The sequence below is a fragment of the Zea mays genome, chromosome 7 (assembly GCF_902167145.1).
Source record: "Zea mays cultivar B73 chromosome 7, Zm-B73-REFERENCE-NAM-5.0, whole genome shotgun sequence".
Taxonomy (NCBI): domain Eukaryota; kingdom Viridiplantae; phylum Streptophyta; class Magnoliopsida; order Poales; family Poaceae; genus Zea; species Zea mays.
Genome location: NC_050102.1, coordinates 160,096,248 through 160,112,566, shown reverse-complemented (window position 1 = coordinate 160,112,566; position 16,319 = coordinate 160,096,248). Strand labels below are relative to the sequence as shown.

The following is a 16,319-nucleotide window of genomic DNA, read 5'->3' as shown; positions in this document are numbered from 1 at the left end:
TAGAAATACAATAACACATGTACTAAAAATACTATAACACAGTTCAAAAACTAAACAATAATGAAGGTTAATATAAAGTTAAAGTTAAACATTATATTAATTAATGTACTCGATGTAGAGAATATGAAATTACAGTTAGACTAAACAATAATAAATTTTAATATCAAATTTATTTTTCAAGGTAGATAACTAATCATGTGGTTATGCTAAAATTAAACATACAATTAAACAAAGAATGTAACATAATAACTAATTAGATATACCGCTAATCACTAATTTCGGCGGCTAATATAAAATGGCCATCTAAAAGGGTGGAGGAGAGCGACGGCGCTAGGGCTGAGGGAGAGGACAGTGGCGCCGGGGCTCGAGCTATGTCGGGCGGTGGGCGATGACGATCGTGGGACTGGATCAGGGGGTGGGCGGACGGCGGCGGCGCGACCGCTAACGACTTGGTGGCGGCGCGGACGGGCTCGTACGGTGGCGTGAAGGCGGCTCGGATGGCGACGCGACGACTCTGGTGGGCTGCATGACGCGAGATAGAATGAAAAAGGGTTGGGCCCGCGGTAATAAGTTGCTTATTTTTGGTGGCCATATTCTGCCGACGAAAATTGCAGTAGTTTTCGCCGGTTTTAAGACGATGCCAAAAGTAAGGTAGTATTTTCGGTGGCCCGCACGTGGCCACCGAAAATAAGCAGGTCGCCAAAAATACCTTATTATTTTTCGGCAGCTCGTGGCCTAACCGTCGAAATTAGCCGCGACCGCATAAAATGCTTACTGTTCGTGTTGTGGTAGTGTACTGCCAGTTACAAAAGAATGACTAATGAAAAATTATGCATCAAAACCACGAGGATGGCTAATGAGGAATTGTACACATCAAATGTACGAGGCACATGCATATTACCTTTCATCTCGTAGACTTAGGACATGTTTGGTAGGGCTCCAGTTTAAAATTCCAAAGAACTGGCTAGAGCCTGTCAAATACTCTAACTCTAGAGTTGCAAAATCTATAGAGTTTTTAGAGCTGAGTGTAAAATTTTGGAGCACCTATTTTACTGCTCCGAAATCTTTATAAAAGCAAACTAGACGTGGAGTTTAAAGTTATTTACTTGTCACTTCCACCGGTAAGCCGGGGTTAGCATTAGAATTAAATCTGAGTCCGAGAGAGAGGGGAAAAACAAATGAACCAAGAAATAAAGTGGATGAACACGGTGATTTGTTTTATCGAGGTTCGGTTTCAAAGAACCTAGTCCCCGTTGAGGTGGTCACAAAGATCGGGTATCTTTCAACCCCTTCCCTCTCTCAAACGGTCACCTAGACCGAGTGAGCTTTCTCCTTAATCAAACGGGTCACTTAGACCCCGCAAGGACCACCACACACTTGGTGTCTCTTGCTTTGATTACAAGTCTCTTGGAAACAAGAATGAGGAAGGAAGAACGCGATCCAAGCAACAAGAGCGCAAAGAACACGAACAAACACTCTCTCAAGTCACTAGGTGGTTGGAATGAATTTGGGACTTGAAGAGGCTTTGATCTTTTGATTTGTGTCTAGGAGTGAATGCAATATCTCTTGTATTGAATGAAAACATCAGAAGACTTGGATGGTTGGAGTTGTGGTGGTTGGGGGTATTTATAGCCCTCAACCACCGATAAGCCATTGGGGAAGGCTGCTGTCGATGGGCGCACCGGACAGTCCGGTGCGTCGCCACGTCACCCAACCGTTAGGGTTCGAGAGCTGTCGACTGTTTGCGTTGTTGTCTTCTTGTGGCACCAGTCCGGTGCCACACCAGACATGTCTTGTTCTGCGGCTCTAACTGTTGGAGCCTTTTTACAACTATGCTTGCCTATGTAAATTTTGCAGATACATTATTATTGGACACTAAGTATGTTAGTTTGATGCAACTTGCTACTTATTGTAATCTAAATTTGTATTATTACTGTTATTGCGCTATTGGTATAAAAAAACAATTACGCGCGCATAGTATTCCATGAAACATCACCAAACAAAGGAACATGGAGCGGCCGCGTTTCACTTCTTCGGGATCACGGCGCCGTCGTGGAGCGCCTCTGCGAGTCTCTGCAGCGCCGCGTGCGACGACCCGCCCTCCTCCACGGCCTTCCGGCACACGGCCTTCATACGCGCGGCCTTCTCCCTCGCCCTCCTCCCCTGCTCGCCGTCGGCGTCCATCAGGGACCGCACAGCGCGCTCGAGCTCCGCGGCCACCACGAAGTTGCCCCGTTTCCTGTCCACCTTGAGCGGCACGGCCACGCCCATGTCGGCCACCAGCTGAAACGCGTTCAGGTGCTGCTCCGCGTACAGCGGCCACGGCGCCATGGGCACGCCGTGCCACAGGCTCTCCAGCACCGAGTTCCAGCCGCCGTGCGTCACGAAGCCGCCCACGGCGGGGTGCGCCAGGATCTCCTTCTGCGGCGCCCACGTCGGCCACACCAGGCCCTTGCCCCCCGTCCTCTCCAAGAACCCCTCCGGGAGCAGCTCGTCGAGGTTCGCGTCCGTCGGGTGCTCCGACCCGGACGCGTCCGAGGGTGGTCCCCGCAGGACCCACAGGAAGCGGTGGCCGCACCGCTCGAGCGCGGCAGTGATCTCCGCAACCTGCGGCGGGTCGAACCACCCCATGCTCCCGAAACAGAGGAACGCAACGGACCCCGGCGGCTGCGCGTCCAGCCACGCGACGCACTCGTGAGACGGCGAGCGGCCGCCGAGCGACAGCACGGGGCCGATCGGGTACACCGGCGGCGCGGGCCGGCCGGGCACGCACCGGCCCCGGGCGACGGCCGCCAGGGGCCCCGGCTCGAGCTCGTCCGCTGTGTTGGCGATGACCCCCGTGGCGTCCATGAAGCGGTCGCCGAGGCGCACGAAGCACGCGTAGTTGGGGCTCCTCTTGTCCGCCACGGGGCACGGCATGGAGTCCGGCGGCACCGGCGGCAGCCCCGGCAGCGGCACGTCCCCCTCCATCTCGTCGAAGTCCACGGCGGGGACGGACTCGTGGAGCACGGGCAGGTGCAGCATGAGCGCGAGCATGGCCCCCGTGGACGACATGAAGACGTAGGACGGCACCCCGAGGCCCCGCGCCACGTCCACCAGCGGCGCGGCGAAGAGGTCGAGCACGAGCGCGGCCACGGGGCACGCCATGGCGGCCACGGCGTCACGGACGTGCGGCGCGTGGAGGCCGATGTAGCGCGCGATGAACTCCTCGACCCCGACGGCGTCGGTGGGGGCCTCCACGGCGGGGAGGCGGTGGAAGCGGATGTCCAGCCCGCACGCGGCCTCGCGCCGCACGTGCGCCTCCACCTCGGAGGTGGCCTCGGCCGTCGGCGGGCGCATCACGAGCAGGGTGATGGAGAAGGCCTTGCCGCCGCTGCTGCTGAGGAGGACGCGCTTACAGGACTCGAGCATGGACATGAGGTGGCCGGACCCCCACTCCGGTAGGAGCACCAGCGCGGGCGTCGCCATTGGAACAGTCGGTGTTTGGCCGTAACCGTTACTTCAGTGCTTTTTTCCTTGGGTAACCAAAGCAAGCAGCCAAGTGAAACGAATACAGATGAATAGCCGGTTGTATCAAAAATTTAAAAATATATCGACGGTGAAGGTGACTGGCACTGATTAGGCTGTGGAAGGTGATCACCCACCACCACCACCCACGGGGCCCGATCAGTCGCCCAGGATGACAGGATGGGCGAGCACGGGACTTGGAACCGTACTTTTCTTCAGCAGATGCGACGCATGTTTCTCCGAAACAATCTGCTATGTCCGATGAAATCCTGAACCATAGGCAACACTTTTCTTCGTGGACTTGGCCACGCCTGTGGCCAAGTGATTCTACCGCGAGGCATCGCAATTCGCACGCAGGTGTCGCAGCGCCGTGTAAGCCACGCTGCACCACGCCTCAATCTTGGACCGTGGCTGTCCAAGCTTGTCCGTATCCGTATGTCTGTGTCTGTGACTCTCCGGCCGGCGTGGAAAATCTCTAGTATGACAGTGATGCGGGTCCCGCGACGCTTGATCAATGACCTGTGGTAGATGGAGAGGTGACAGTCATCTCAAGGGAGTGTTCTAGGCGGATAGCCAATCCTGGCTTGACTATGAAGCTTTCCAAACTAATCAGTACAGTTTGGCCTCCGTGACTTTTGTTGTGGACAACATATTTAAGTGCACATGGAACATTGGTGTACATGGTGCACATATTAAATCAGCACCACTCATTTTAATCTAACGTCTCTAGTTGTTTGGTACATTTTACTAAGGACATCCGTCAACGTGGTGATGTGTAGCGGTGGAAGGTGTTATTTGTAAATTGAATAATCAACTAGAGATGTTAGATCTAAAATGAGTGATAATAACTTAATATGTGTACCATGTGCATTAGTCTTTTATGTGCACTAGATATGTCCCCTTGTTGTTGGGGGTGGGGGGGGGGGGGGTGGGGATCGGGTGCAGACGGGCTCCAAAGTTGCGCTGCTGCAGCCCACGCTTTGCCTTTCGAGGCGAGCTGTGCGGCACACAGCAGGCAACGGCGACGGCCTGGGCAGCCGCCCATGTGGAGGCGTGCGTGGGCGTCGCATACGGCCCGCGAGGAGCAGCAGGCTGGCAGCACCAGACGGTTGGGTAGAGCGGATTCATAAGGGGCGTGCGGCCCACGTAGTGAATAGGCACAGCCCAAAGGTGGCACCGGCCCAGACGTGTGTGAAGAGGGGCCCACGCTGCTGACGCAGGCCCGTGGTAGCCTGAGGGCGCGGCCTGTAGCAGCGGGAGCCCAGCAGGCAGCAGCTCAGAGGAGGGGCTGGTGGCAAGAGTTGAATATGCTAGATTAGTGTATTAACATTGTTTCTCTCTCTTGATTAATTACATGTATATTTTAATTCTAGATTGATTCTTTGATTTTAATTGTTACTGTTGTTTTGATTCATTTAGATCATTTTCTAAGGCACCTATTTACTTATATAAAAAGTTCGAAATATTAATCCTGTATAGTTTTTTACTGTTGTTTTGGAAGATCCCGAAACTATATCCAAACTGCTTTATGTCTAGAGTCTGCATGTAGCGGTAAATTGTCCGGGTTGAAACAATTCAAAAGGATATGGTTCAACCGTTCGAGTAATTTTCTTTTAGAGAGGGGTTACACAAACGGTGAACTCCTTGAAAGGCTCCTGCATCATCTTAGTTAATGTCAATGATTTGAATATCATTAGCACTACAAATGACATTGAGGAAGCAATGTCTTACCTCAAGAAAGAATATGAGATAAAGGGACTTTGGTAAAATGAAGCTCAGCTTGAGACTGCAGCTTGAGCACCTGCTGGAGGAAGGAATGTTTGTGTGCACCAATCTACTCATACAAAGTGGAGGGACCCATTTAGACCTAGAGTCCCCCTACTTGAGAACCATTGAAGCACTAATATACCTGACGAACTACACAAGACCTGATATTGTGTTCGCAGCAAAGTTTGTGTCCGCAGCAAATTTGCTGGCAAATTCTATGGTAGTCTCTAGGTTCCACAAATACATTCGAGGAATTGGCATAAGACAACTTAATTAGAAAGCTACATGATGCAGGGAGAGAAAAACCCCTTAACTCCATGTATTCCATAATTATGGGCTTGAAGACCAATATGTTCTAAAGACCTAAAGCCTACAAATATGTGCTGAAGAATGATCAAAATTGTTCTACATTTTTTTTTTCTCGGTGAGCTTTTTCTATTGCGTTTTCTCACACAAGGTGGTTAGGGAGACACCATTTTTTTTATCAAAACAACAGGCACGACGTAGCACATGCGTGCAATATAACATTCTTTTTCTCCTGCCTTGTTGCCACATGGTTTTAGGATAAGTTTTTTTTTTGACAAAACAAGCACGTAACGCGATTTGTATTAGGGAGAGTATGTACGTGTTATGAAATATTCTAAAATGGGCAAATCATTGTGCGATAACGTGGGACGTGGGAGTCGGTGAATCTCCGTGCCAACTATGTGGGTATAATGGGAGCGAGCATGCCACATGGTTGGGATGGGAATTGGGATAAGTTTTTGACAAAAACATGCACGCCGCGTGATCTGTCTTAGGAAGTGTCATGAAATATTCTGATGGGCAAAACACTGTGCAACAACGTGGGAGGTGGGAGGCATTTGAATCTCTGTGCCAACCATGTGAGTACAAATGGGACCGAAGGGGTCAACGCAAAGCATTTAATAATTTAAGCAACGCTCTCCCGCTATGGAAGGAGGCCGGTGGTGAGCCCGGCCGCGTGGAGCATGAAGTGGTTGGTTGCTCCTCTCTTTGTACCAAAAAAGGTTATACATGTGCTCACTCCCTACTAGCTCTGTCCCCAATACCGTGTCTCTCTGTGCAGAGCTAGAGTGCAAGACCGATTTTCTCAACAAAAGAAATGGAACAACGAAAGAGACCGGACTGTGAACGCACTGGACTCTGCAGAGTTCAGACTGCCCCCCGATCCTTCTTGTGTTCTGTGCTCGTGCTCGCTCGCTACGGCCTATATATAGAGCCTGTTCAGTTCAGACTGAACCACAACGCACAGTTGCGTGCAGGTGCAGTTAGCCAGCGCCAGCTGCACAAGCTTTTGTCAGCACAGGAAGGAGAGGAGGGTGAGATATGGCGAGCCTCAACGTGCTGCTCCTCCCTGAGCCGGGCTCCGGCCACCTCATGTCGCTCATCGAAGCCGGGAAGCGCCTGCTGGGCCACGGCGCGGGCGGCGGGGACGGCCTGGGCCGGGAGTTCACGGTGACCGTCCTCGTCGTGCGGCCGCCGACGCCGGAGTCGGCCGCCGAGGTGGGCGCGCACGTCCGGCGCGTCGCGGAGTCCGGCATTGCTGGCGTCCGGTTCCACCACCTCCCGGCCGTGGAGCCCCCGGCGGACTGCGCCGGCAACCTGCAGGAGTTCAAGTCGCGGTACCTGGAGCTCCACAGGCCGCACGTGGAGGCCGCGGCGCGGGAGCTCGGCGCCGCGGCGCTCGTGGTCGACTTCTTCGCCACCGCCGTGCTGGACGTGGCGCGCGGGCTCGCCGTGCCGGCGTACGTCTACTTCACCTCCACGGCCGCGCTGCTCGCGCTCACGCTGAGGCTGCCGGCCCTTGCCGAGACTGTCGCCGCCGACTTCGAGACGTTCGAGGGCACGGTCGACGTGCCGGGCCTGCCGCCCGTGCCCGCGGCAAGCGTCCCGGGGTTCCTGGGACGCAAGGACAGCCCCAACTTCACGTGGTTCGTTTACCACGGCCGGCGTTTCATGGACGCCGACGGCATCGTCGTCAACACGGTGGCCGAGCTCGAACCGGGGCTGCTCGCCGCCATCGCCGGAGGCCGGTGCGTGCCGGGACGGCCGGCGCCGCCGCTGTACCCGATCGGTCCGGTTCTCAACCTCGGTGCGGGGGGAGGTGCGTCCGGCGACGAGGCGTGCGTCCGGTGGCTCGACGCGCAGCCGCGTGCGTCGGTGGTGTTCCTCTGCTTCGGGAGCCTGGGCTGGTTCGACGCGGCGAAGGCGCGCGAGGCCGCGGCGGGGCTGGAGCGGAGCGGGCACCGGTTCCTGTGGGCGCTGCGCGGGCCTCCCGCGGCCGGATCGCGGCACCCGTCGGACGCCGACCTGGACGAGCTCCTCCCCGCGGGGTTCCTGGAGCGGACCAGGGGCAGGGGCCTCGTGTGGCCGCGGTGGGCGCCGCAGAAGGCGGTGCTCGCCCACCCGGCCGTGGGCGGCTTCGTGACCCACTGCGGGTGGAACTCGACGATGGAGAGCCTGTGGCACGGCGTGCCGCTGGCGCCGTGGCCGCTGTACGCGGAGCAGCACCTGAACGCGTTCGAGCTCGTGGCCGTCGTGGGCGTGGCCGTGGCCATGGAGGTGGACAGGAGGCGCGACAACTTCGTCGAGGCCGCGGAGCTGGAGCGGGCGGTGAGGGCCCTCATGGGCGGCGGCGAGGAGGGGCGCAAGGCGCGGGAGAAGGCCCACGAGATGAAGGCCGCGTGCCGCAAGGCCGTTGAGGAGCGCGGGTCGTCGTACGCGGCGCTGGAGAGGCTGCGTCATGCGATTCGCAAGGGTGCAAATACAGCTACTGCTCATTTCAAGGCGCCGCAGCCGCTCATTTGAGAATTGAATGAGTCCAAGATTCCAGACGTTCGCGACGGTGTCCGGCTGTCCGCTTCGTCATGGAAGGAGTGGACTTCCGTGTTTGAGCTTCCCGGAGTCGACAGTCAGTCAGTCACACACACAGAGAGAGAGAGAGAAAACGAGAGAGAGCAGTTTGCAGCTAGTGCTTATCGGTATCGCCGTGGGACTTCAGGTTTTATGTCTTGTGTAATGATCGATCTCCATGTCTACTCGCTCGGAGGTATCATATGTTTATGATACCGTACACGTTGTACTGTGCTTCCATCGCCAGTTCGCCACCTTCCATCTACTTTTCTCTTCTCTACTCCGTGTCTAGGGATGAAAACGGGACGAGTACCCGGAACGTGTATCGGATACGGGTACCAAAACGGGACGTAATTTCGGATACGGATACGGGTATTTTGTTTATCGGGACGGATACGGATATTACCCGGATATTGAATCTCGGATACGGGTAGGATACGGAATCACTAATACCCGGTCAGTACCCGAAAATCCCGGGTCGGATACGGGTACCCGGAATTCGGGTACCCGTTTTTTCTTTTTCTGCATAATATAGTTATAAAATCATAACTTTTACATATGAAATCGGATGAAGATAAAGTTTATATGAAAATTGTAGAGCTTGAAGAGATCTATGACTTTGTAATACATCAATTTTTTGTTTAAACAATATTTTAATGATTTAATTGTATTTTGATGATTTTCTATGACAAGAAATCAATAATACATAAATAGCCTCAAAAAATCGTGAAATTTTATGGAGATACAACATATGTCCATATGTAACCATAAAAAATGTTTGGATCATAAGATCTATAAGATGTCCACGTTTCTTTCCTTTCACTTTCACTTATTTGTAGGAGTTACATGTGAAATTAGTGTAAGTATCTAAGTTTCAACATAATCAGTACTTCACTTTATCATTTTCATACGAGGACTTGAGTTATCATCATATAAAATGTTTATTAGTTTTTGTAACTTATTTGCAATTTTTTAGTGAAACTAGAATATTTATGAATTTTAAATATTGCGGTGTTGGTTCTACAATGTCCTTGTGATAAGCAACTTTGAACTGCATGATGTCAATTTTACCGGTTTCATTTCTTACATCTGATCTATCATATACATGATTATGTATTGCTTAACTTATGGATGGTTGGACAATTAATATCATCGGATAAACTACCCGACAATTATCCGGTACCTACCCGAGTAGTATCCGTTATCCGTTTCTTACCCGTCCGGATTATTACCCGATCCCGTCCTGTATCCGTCCCGAATCTTAACTACCCGTATCCGGTCCCGTATCCGAGAGAAATACATTAGGGTAGGATACGGGATGACCCTGTATCCGGCTGTATCCGTCCCGTTTTCATCCCTATCCGTGTCATTACTGCAGTATCGCTCAGGTAATAAGTAATTAGAGCACTGAACTTTTTGTCAATCATTTCATCACCGAGAGGCGATAGCAGTCGCACGCGGTAAATGCCGGAATGGACAGTGACGCCGCACACCTTTACCAACCGAAGCTATCTCCTTATCCCTGCAGACGGGTAGAGATGGCCAAACAGGCCGCCCGCCCGGCCCGCTCGGCCTTCGCTTTTTGAGACTTCCTCTACCCACATCTCTATGTGCCCGCAGCACTTTCATATGGAGAAAGATGGGCTTACCATGTTCCATCAATAGCACCTAACCTATGCCGATTTTGGCGGACCGTGCTCCACCCCGGTGAACTCATGCGGTTCCGACGTGCCCAGAGGCCAGAGGCGAATCCGTTCACGGTCCGTAGGACCAACACCATTCGAAGGTTGATGGCCCGCCTAGAATAGGAATCTTTGACTGGGCTTACACACATTCGCTCACTTACGCTGTCCCCCCTCAGCTCACCCTAGCCCCGGGTACGTCGTCTCCAAGGCTTCACACAAAATCTTCACTGGCAACATATGCATGCTTTTTGTAGGGTCGGGCAGAACCGTTGTTGCCTGATGGGAACTTCCCCCATATTGCTATCAATGTCTTCATGTCGCACGGCCTCTTGGCCCAGCCCCGAGCCCAGCCTGGCCCGGCCCCGAGCCCGGTGAAGTCCGGTCCGTTTTTGGGCCCGGCCTGACAAACACGGTTAGAAAACTGGATCGGGTCGTCTAAGCCCGCAGGCTCATTTCTCTGACCGAGTCCGGCCCGCAGCGGGTCTAAACGGGCCGGGCCCGTTTAGCACGGAAAAAGCGGGCCAAAACGGACTAAACAGGTCGATAAGCACAATTTAGTGCAAAAAAACGGGTTTAACGGGCTTAGAGGTAAACGGGCTGTGCCGAGCTAGTCCACCGTGCATAGTTTCCTGTTCGAGCCCTGTTCGCTTATTCGTGTCGGGCCAGCTTGGGCCCGCATAGAACCGGGTCGTGCCGGGCTCGCGGGCCTCGTGCTTATTGGCCATCTATACAGACGGGCAGGCACGAAGCAGTGCGAGGAGAAACGGTGAGACCATCATGTCCAACAATTGACCTATATATTCACCTGTAGACTGCACTGAAAGCATGCTCTTGGCCTCTTGCTTTTTGCTGAGACATAAGAGTAAGACACTAGCTGGTGGTGACTGATGACCAGTTCTAGTTGTCTCTTCGGTGTGGTCCAGACGCCGTCTTGGATTATAACTTAAGGGTATGTACAACTTGAGCATAAGAGACTGTTAAGAGACAACAATGATATAATTTTGAGTCTTTAGATTATAAATACAATTAACAGACAATATGTATGTAGTCATGTAGAGCATGTCTCTTATATTGTTTTCAATTAACCCACTAAAGACTCCTGAAGAGACCAAATGTTATAGGATTGTATATGCCCTAGGACTTGGTCCATTCTTAATTTAATTAAATTTAATAACTGTCGGCGTTTCGACCCCGGGGGTCCCTGGACCGACGAGTAAAATTGTCGCTGCGTGCCCCAGCCCAGATGGGTTGGCGCGAGATGGAACACAAAATGAGGAAAAACCGCGGCTCGTGTTATCCTGCGCCAGAGGAGGATGCACTTGCAGTAGAGGTTACAAGCGTTCGCGAGGGAGAGAGAGAGGGAGAGTGTGAGCCGGTTCGTCAGCCCGTCCTCCCGCGCGACCACCCTCCCATATGAGGGCCCTGGCCCTTCCTTTTATAGATGCAAGGAGAGGGTCCAGGTGTAAATGGGGGTGTAGCAGTATGCTAACGTGTCCGGCAGAGAGGTGCCAGAACCTTGTGTACATGACAACGTGGCTGGCGGAGAGGTGCTAGAGCCATATACACGCGGTGTCGTGGCCATCAGAGGAGCGCTTGAGCCCTGTAGAAGCACAGCTGTCGGGGCTGCTGGGACCTTGCTGACGTCTCCTTGCTTCTGTAGGGGGCTGAGAACCGCCGCCGTCATGGACGCACGCGGGGAGCCATCATGACTTGTTACCGGGGCGAGCCTTGATGGGACGCCGGTCTTGTTCCCCCGTAGCCTGAGCTAGCTAGGGATAGGGTAATGATGTACCCCCTGTGGTGTGGTCGGTCCGAGCCCAAGGTCGAGCGAGGCGGAGACTCCTCCTGAGGCGAGGCCGGGGTCGGGCGAGGACGCGATTCCTCCCGAGGTCGAGGTTGAGGCCGAGCCCTGGGGTCGGGCGAGGCAGAGACCTCCTCCTGAGGTCGAGGCGGGGGCCGAGCCTTAGGGTCGGGCGAGGCGGAGACCACCTTCCGAGGCCGAGGCGGGGGCCGAGCCCTGGGGTCGGGCGAGGCGGAGACCTCCTCTTGAGGCCGAGGCCCAAGGTCGGGCGAGGCGGAGCTTCCTGTTGTGCCTGAGGCTGATCTTAGCTGTTGTCAGCCTCACCCTAGCGGGTGGCACAGCAGTCGGAGAGGGACGAGCGACGCTGTCTTCCTGTCAGGTCGGTCAGTGGGAGGGCGAAGTGACTGCGGTCACTTCGACCTTGCCGACTGAGGCACGCGTGTCAGGATAAGGCATCAGGCGATCCTCGCATTGAATGCGCCTGCGATACGGTCGGTTGGTGAGGCGATTTGGCCAAGGTTGCTTCACAACGAAGCCTGCCCGAGCTGTGCTTCAGGCGAGTCGAGGGTGCGCCCGTTGCTTGAGGAGGCCCTCGGGCGAGGCATGAATTCTCCTGGGACTACTGTTCCCGCCCGAGGCTGGGCTCGGGCGAGGCGAGATCGTGTCCCTTGAGTAGACGAAGCCTTGACCTGAACTGCGCACATCAGTCTCTGCAGTTTGTGCTGATGGTGATTACTAGCCGAGTTTAGGAGTGTTGGGGTACCCCTAATTATGGTACCCGACAGTAGCCCCCGAGCCTCAAAGGGAGTGTTGGTACTCGCTTGGAGGCTTTGCCGCACTTTTTTGCGAGGGGACCGGCCTTTCTCGGTTACACTTTGTTCCGGTGGGTGCGCGCGAGCGCACCCGCCGGGTGTAGCCCCCGAGGCCTCGGAGGAGTGGTTTGACTCCTCTGAGGTCTTAATGCCTTTCGCGATGCCTCGATCGGTCTGGTTGTTCCCTCATGTGATTTGATCGTGGCCCGGGTGCATGGTCAGGTTCCGAGTTTTCAGGATGGTTTGTTGACGCTGTCAACGGTTTGGCCGTAGCCAGGTTTGCGAGAGCAGCCCCCGAGCCTCTGTACGGAGCGAGAGGACGATCAAGGACTGTCTCGACTTTTGTCATACGCCCCTTCGTCGCCTTTCCGCAAGGAGGAAGGGGGGAAAGCGCCATGTTGCCCTCGGAGGGCGCCGAACATGGTGTCTCCAGTGAGTTGCTAACGGGTGATCCGAGTGGACGCCCGTGCCCCGTTCGATAAGGGTCGGCTAGTGGCCCAGAGGCGCGCTCCAAAAGTACCTGTAGGTGATTTGCCGGACCCAGTCCCGTTCGATAGGGTCCGAAGGCTCGATGCCTCCCTCTGATGGGATTCCGTTACAAAATCGCTCCTGCTGGTCTCGGAAATGTCCTAGGGTACCTCGGGAGCATAGCCCGAGCCTCGGCCATGTATCGGACGTACCTAGAGTCATCCCTCGCTCTACGTGCTCTGGGGCGACTGTCGAACCCTTTCGAGGGGGCCAGCCTTCGAACCCCTGATCAGTAGTGGGCGCGGAGCCCGAGTGCTCTGAGGCGGCTGTCGAACCCTTCCGAGGGGCCAGCCTTCGAACCTCTGATCAGTAATGAGCCTGAAGCCCGAGTGCTCTGGGGCGACTGTTGAACCCTTCCAAGGGGCCAGCCTTCGAACCCCTGATCAATAGGAGGGCTCGGGGCCCGCTTCCTTCGCGGAGAAGGATCCCTTTCGAAATATCCCCTTTCCCGGTCCCTGTAGCAAGAGAGAGGAAGGGGAAGAGGAAAAGGATATGAAATTAAACGGCGTGGCGCACCTTTTTTGACGCGGTCATCATGGCGGAGGTGAAACGACGCCCGCTTCGCCTCCCAAAGGTGTCGCTTGCCCTGCCGCGGAGTTAATGCGATGGGACGGGTGGTTCGCGGGGCGGTCGTTGCGCGAGCCGTTCGAGGGACGGAACACGGGCGCTTCATCTTCACGCCGTGGGAGAGGGCTCCCCTGCTGCTCCAGGAGGGGACGTGAGCCTGCAGACGACTTGACTGCTGCTTCCGCTCGCGTGCTGCCGCCATTACTGTCGGCCCACTTTTGGCCATATCGACCGTCGCGCCTCCTCCCGCGGCTGACTGACCTGTGATCGATGTGCTCGAACGGCACTGTTGGGCCATGTGAAAGTCGCCTAGAGGGGGGGTGAATAGGGCGAAACTGAAGTTTACAAAGTTAATCACAATTACAAGCCGGGTTAGCGTTAGAAATATAAACGAGTACGAGAGAGAGGGTGCAAAACAAATCGCAAGCGAATAAAGAGTGTGACACACGGATTTGTTTTACCGAGGTTCGGTTCTCGCAAACCTACTCCCCGTTGAGGTGGTCACAAAGACCGGGTCTCTTTCAACCCTTTCCCTCTCTCAAACGGTCCCTCGGACCGAGTGAGCTTCTTTTCTCAATCAATTGGGAACCAAACTTCCCACAAGGACCACCACACAATTGGTGTCTCTTGCCTTGATTACAATTGAGATGATCGCAAGAAAGAAGGAGAAAAAGAAGCAATCCAAGCGCAAGAGCTCAAATGAACACAACAAATCTCTCTCACTAATCACTAAAGCTTTGTGTGGAGTTGGGAGAGGATTTGATCTCTTTGGTGTGTCTTGTATTGAATGCTAGCTCTTGTAAGTAGTTGGAAGGTGAAAAAACTTGGATGACTTGAATGTGGGGTGGTTGGGGTATTTATAGCCCCAACCACCAAACTTGACCGTTGGTGGAGGCTGCTGTCGACGGGCGCACCGGACAGTCCGGTGCGCCATCGGACACTGTCCGGTGCGCCATCGGACACTGTCCGGTGCGCCAGCCACATCAGCAGACCGTTGGGGTTCGACCGTTGAAGCTCTGTCTTGTGGGCCCGCCTGGCTGTCCGGTGGTGCACCGGACAGGCCCAGTAGGCTGTCCGGTGTGCCACCCGCGCGTGCTCTGCTCCTCTGCGTGCGCAGGCGCGCATTTAATGCGTTGCAGACGACCGTTGCGCGCGAAGTAGTCGTTGCTCCGCTGTCACACCGGACAGTCCGGTGTGCACCAGACACAGTCCGGTGACTCACCGGACAGTCCGGTGAATTTTAGCGGAGCGGATTCCCGAAGCTGGCGAGTTCAGAGTCGCTCTCCCTTGGGGCACCGGACACTGTCCGGTGGTGCACCGGACAGTCCGGTGAATTATAGCGAAGCGCCTCTGAAAATTCCCGAAGGTGAGGAGTTCAGCTTGGAGTCCCCTGGTGCACCGGACACTGTCCGGTGGCACACCGGATAGTCCGGTTCGCCAGACCAGGGCACACTTCGGTTATTCCTTTGCTCTTTTTATTGAACCCTTTTCTTGGTCTTTTTATTGGCTTTTTGTGAACCTTTGGCACCTGTATAACTTATAGACTAGAGCAAACTAGTTAGTCCAATTATTTGTGTTGGGTAATTCAACCACCAAAATCAATTAGGAAATAGGTGTAAGCCTAATTCTCTTTCAATCTCCCCCTTTTTGGTGATTGATGCCAACACAAACCAAAGCAAATGTAGAAGTGCATAATTGAACTAGTTTGCATAATTGTAAATGCAAAGGTTACTTGAAATTGAGCCAATATAAATACTTATAAGATACGCATGGATTGTTTCTTTATTTTTAATATTTTGGACCACGCTTGCACCACTTGTTTTGTTTTTGCAAATTCTTTTGTAAATTCTTTTCAAAGTCCTTTTGCAAATAGTCAAAGGTAAATGAATAAGATTTTGCGAAGCATTTTCAAGATTTGAAATTTTCTCCCCCTGTTTCAAATGCTTTTCCTTTGACTAAACAAAACTCCCCCTCAATAAAATCTCCTCTTAGTATTCAAGAGGGTTTTGAGATACCAATTTTTGAAGGTGCTACTTTCTCCCTCTTTTGAACATAATAAGATACCAATTTGAAAATCATGAGTTTTTAAAATTAGGTGGTGGTGCGGTCCTTTTGCTTTGGGCTAATACTTTCTCCCCTTTGGCATGAATCGCCAAAAACGGATACTTAGAGTGAAATATAAGCCCTTTTCTAACTACTTTCTCCCCTTTGGCAAATAAAACATGAGTGAAGATTATACCAAAGACGGAGAGTTGCTCGGAGCGACGGCGAAGGATGAGTTACGGAGTGGAAGCCTTTGTCTTCGCCGAAGACTCCAATTCCCTTTCAATACACCTATGACTTGGTTTGAAATTCACTTGAAACCATATTAGTCATAGCATATATAAAAGAGACATGATCAAAGGTATATTTATGAGCTATGTGTGCAAAACATCAAAAGAAATTCCTAGAATCAAGAATATTTAGCTCATGCCTAAGTTTGTTAAAAGATTGTTCATCAAGTGGCTTGGTAAAGATATCGGCTAATTGATCTTTAGTGTTAATGTATGCAATCTCGATATCTCCCTTTTGTTGGTGATCCCTTGAGAAATGATACCGAATGGCTATGTGTTTAGTGCGGCTATGCTTAACGGGATTATCCGCCATGCGGATTGCACTTTCATTATCACATAGAAGAGGAACTTTGGTTAATTTGTAACCATAGTCCCTAAGGGTTTGCCTCATCCAAAGTAGTTGCGCGCAACAATGACCTGCGGCAATATACTCGGCTTCGGCGGT

The 16,319-nt window shown here is 53.2% G+C and overlaps 2 protein-coding genes across 2 annotated transcripts; one reads left to right on the top strand and one right to left on the bottom strand.

Moving 5' to 3' along the window:
- Window positions 1-1,906: 1,906 nt before the first annotated feature.
- Window positions 1,907-4,342, bottom strand: LOC103633204 (anthocyanidin 3-O-glucosyltransferase 2). The gene has a single exon (XM_008654898.4). The coding sequence runs from the start codon at window positions 3,466-3,468 to the stop codon at window positions 2,026-2,028; it is 1,443 nt and encodes a 480-aa protein (XP_008653120.1). The 5' UTR covers window positions 3,469-4,342; the 3' UTR covers window positions 1,907-2,025.
- An 860-nt stretch (window positions 4,343-5,202) lies between these two features.
- On the top strand, window positions 5,203-8,428 carry LOC103633203 (anthocyanidin 3-O-glucosyltransferase 2). Its single transcript, XM_008654897.4, has one exon. It carries the CDS (start codon window positions 6,622-6,624, stop codon window positions 8,101-8,103), a length of 1,482 nt encoding a protein of 493 aa, XP_008653119.1. The 5' UTR covers window positions 5,203-6,621; the 3' UTR covers window positions 8,104-8,428.
- Window positions 8,429-16,319: the final 7,891 nt, after the last annotated feature.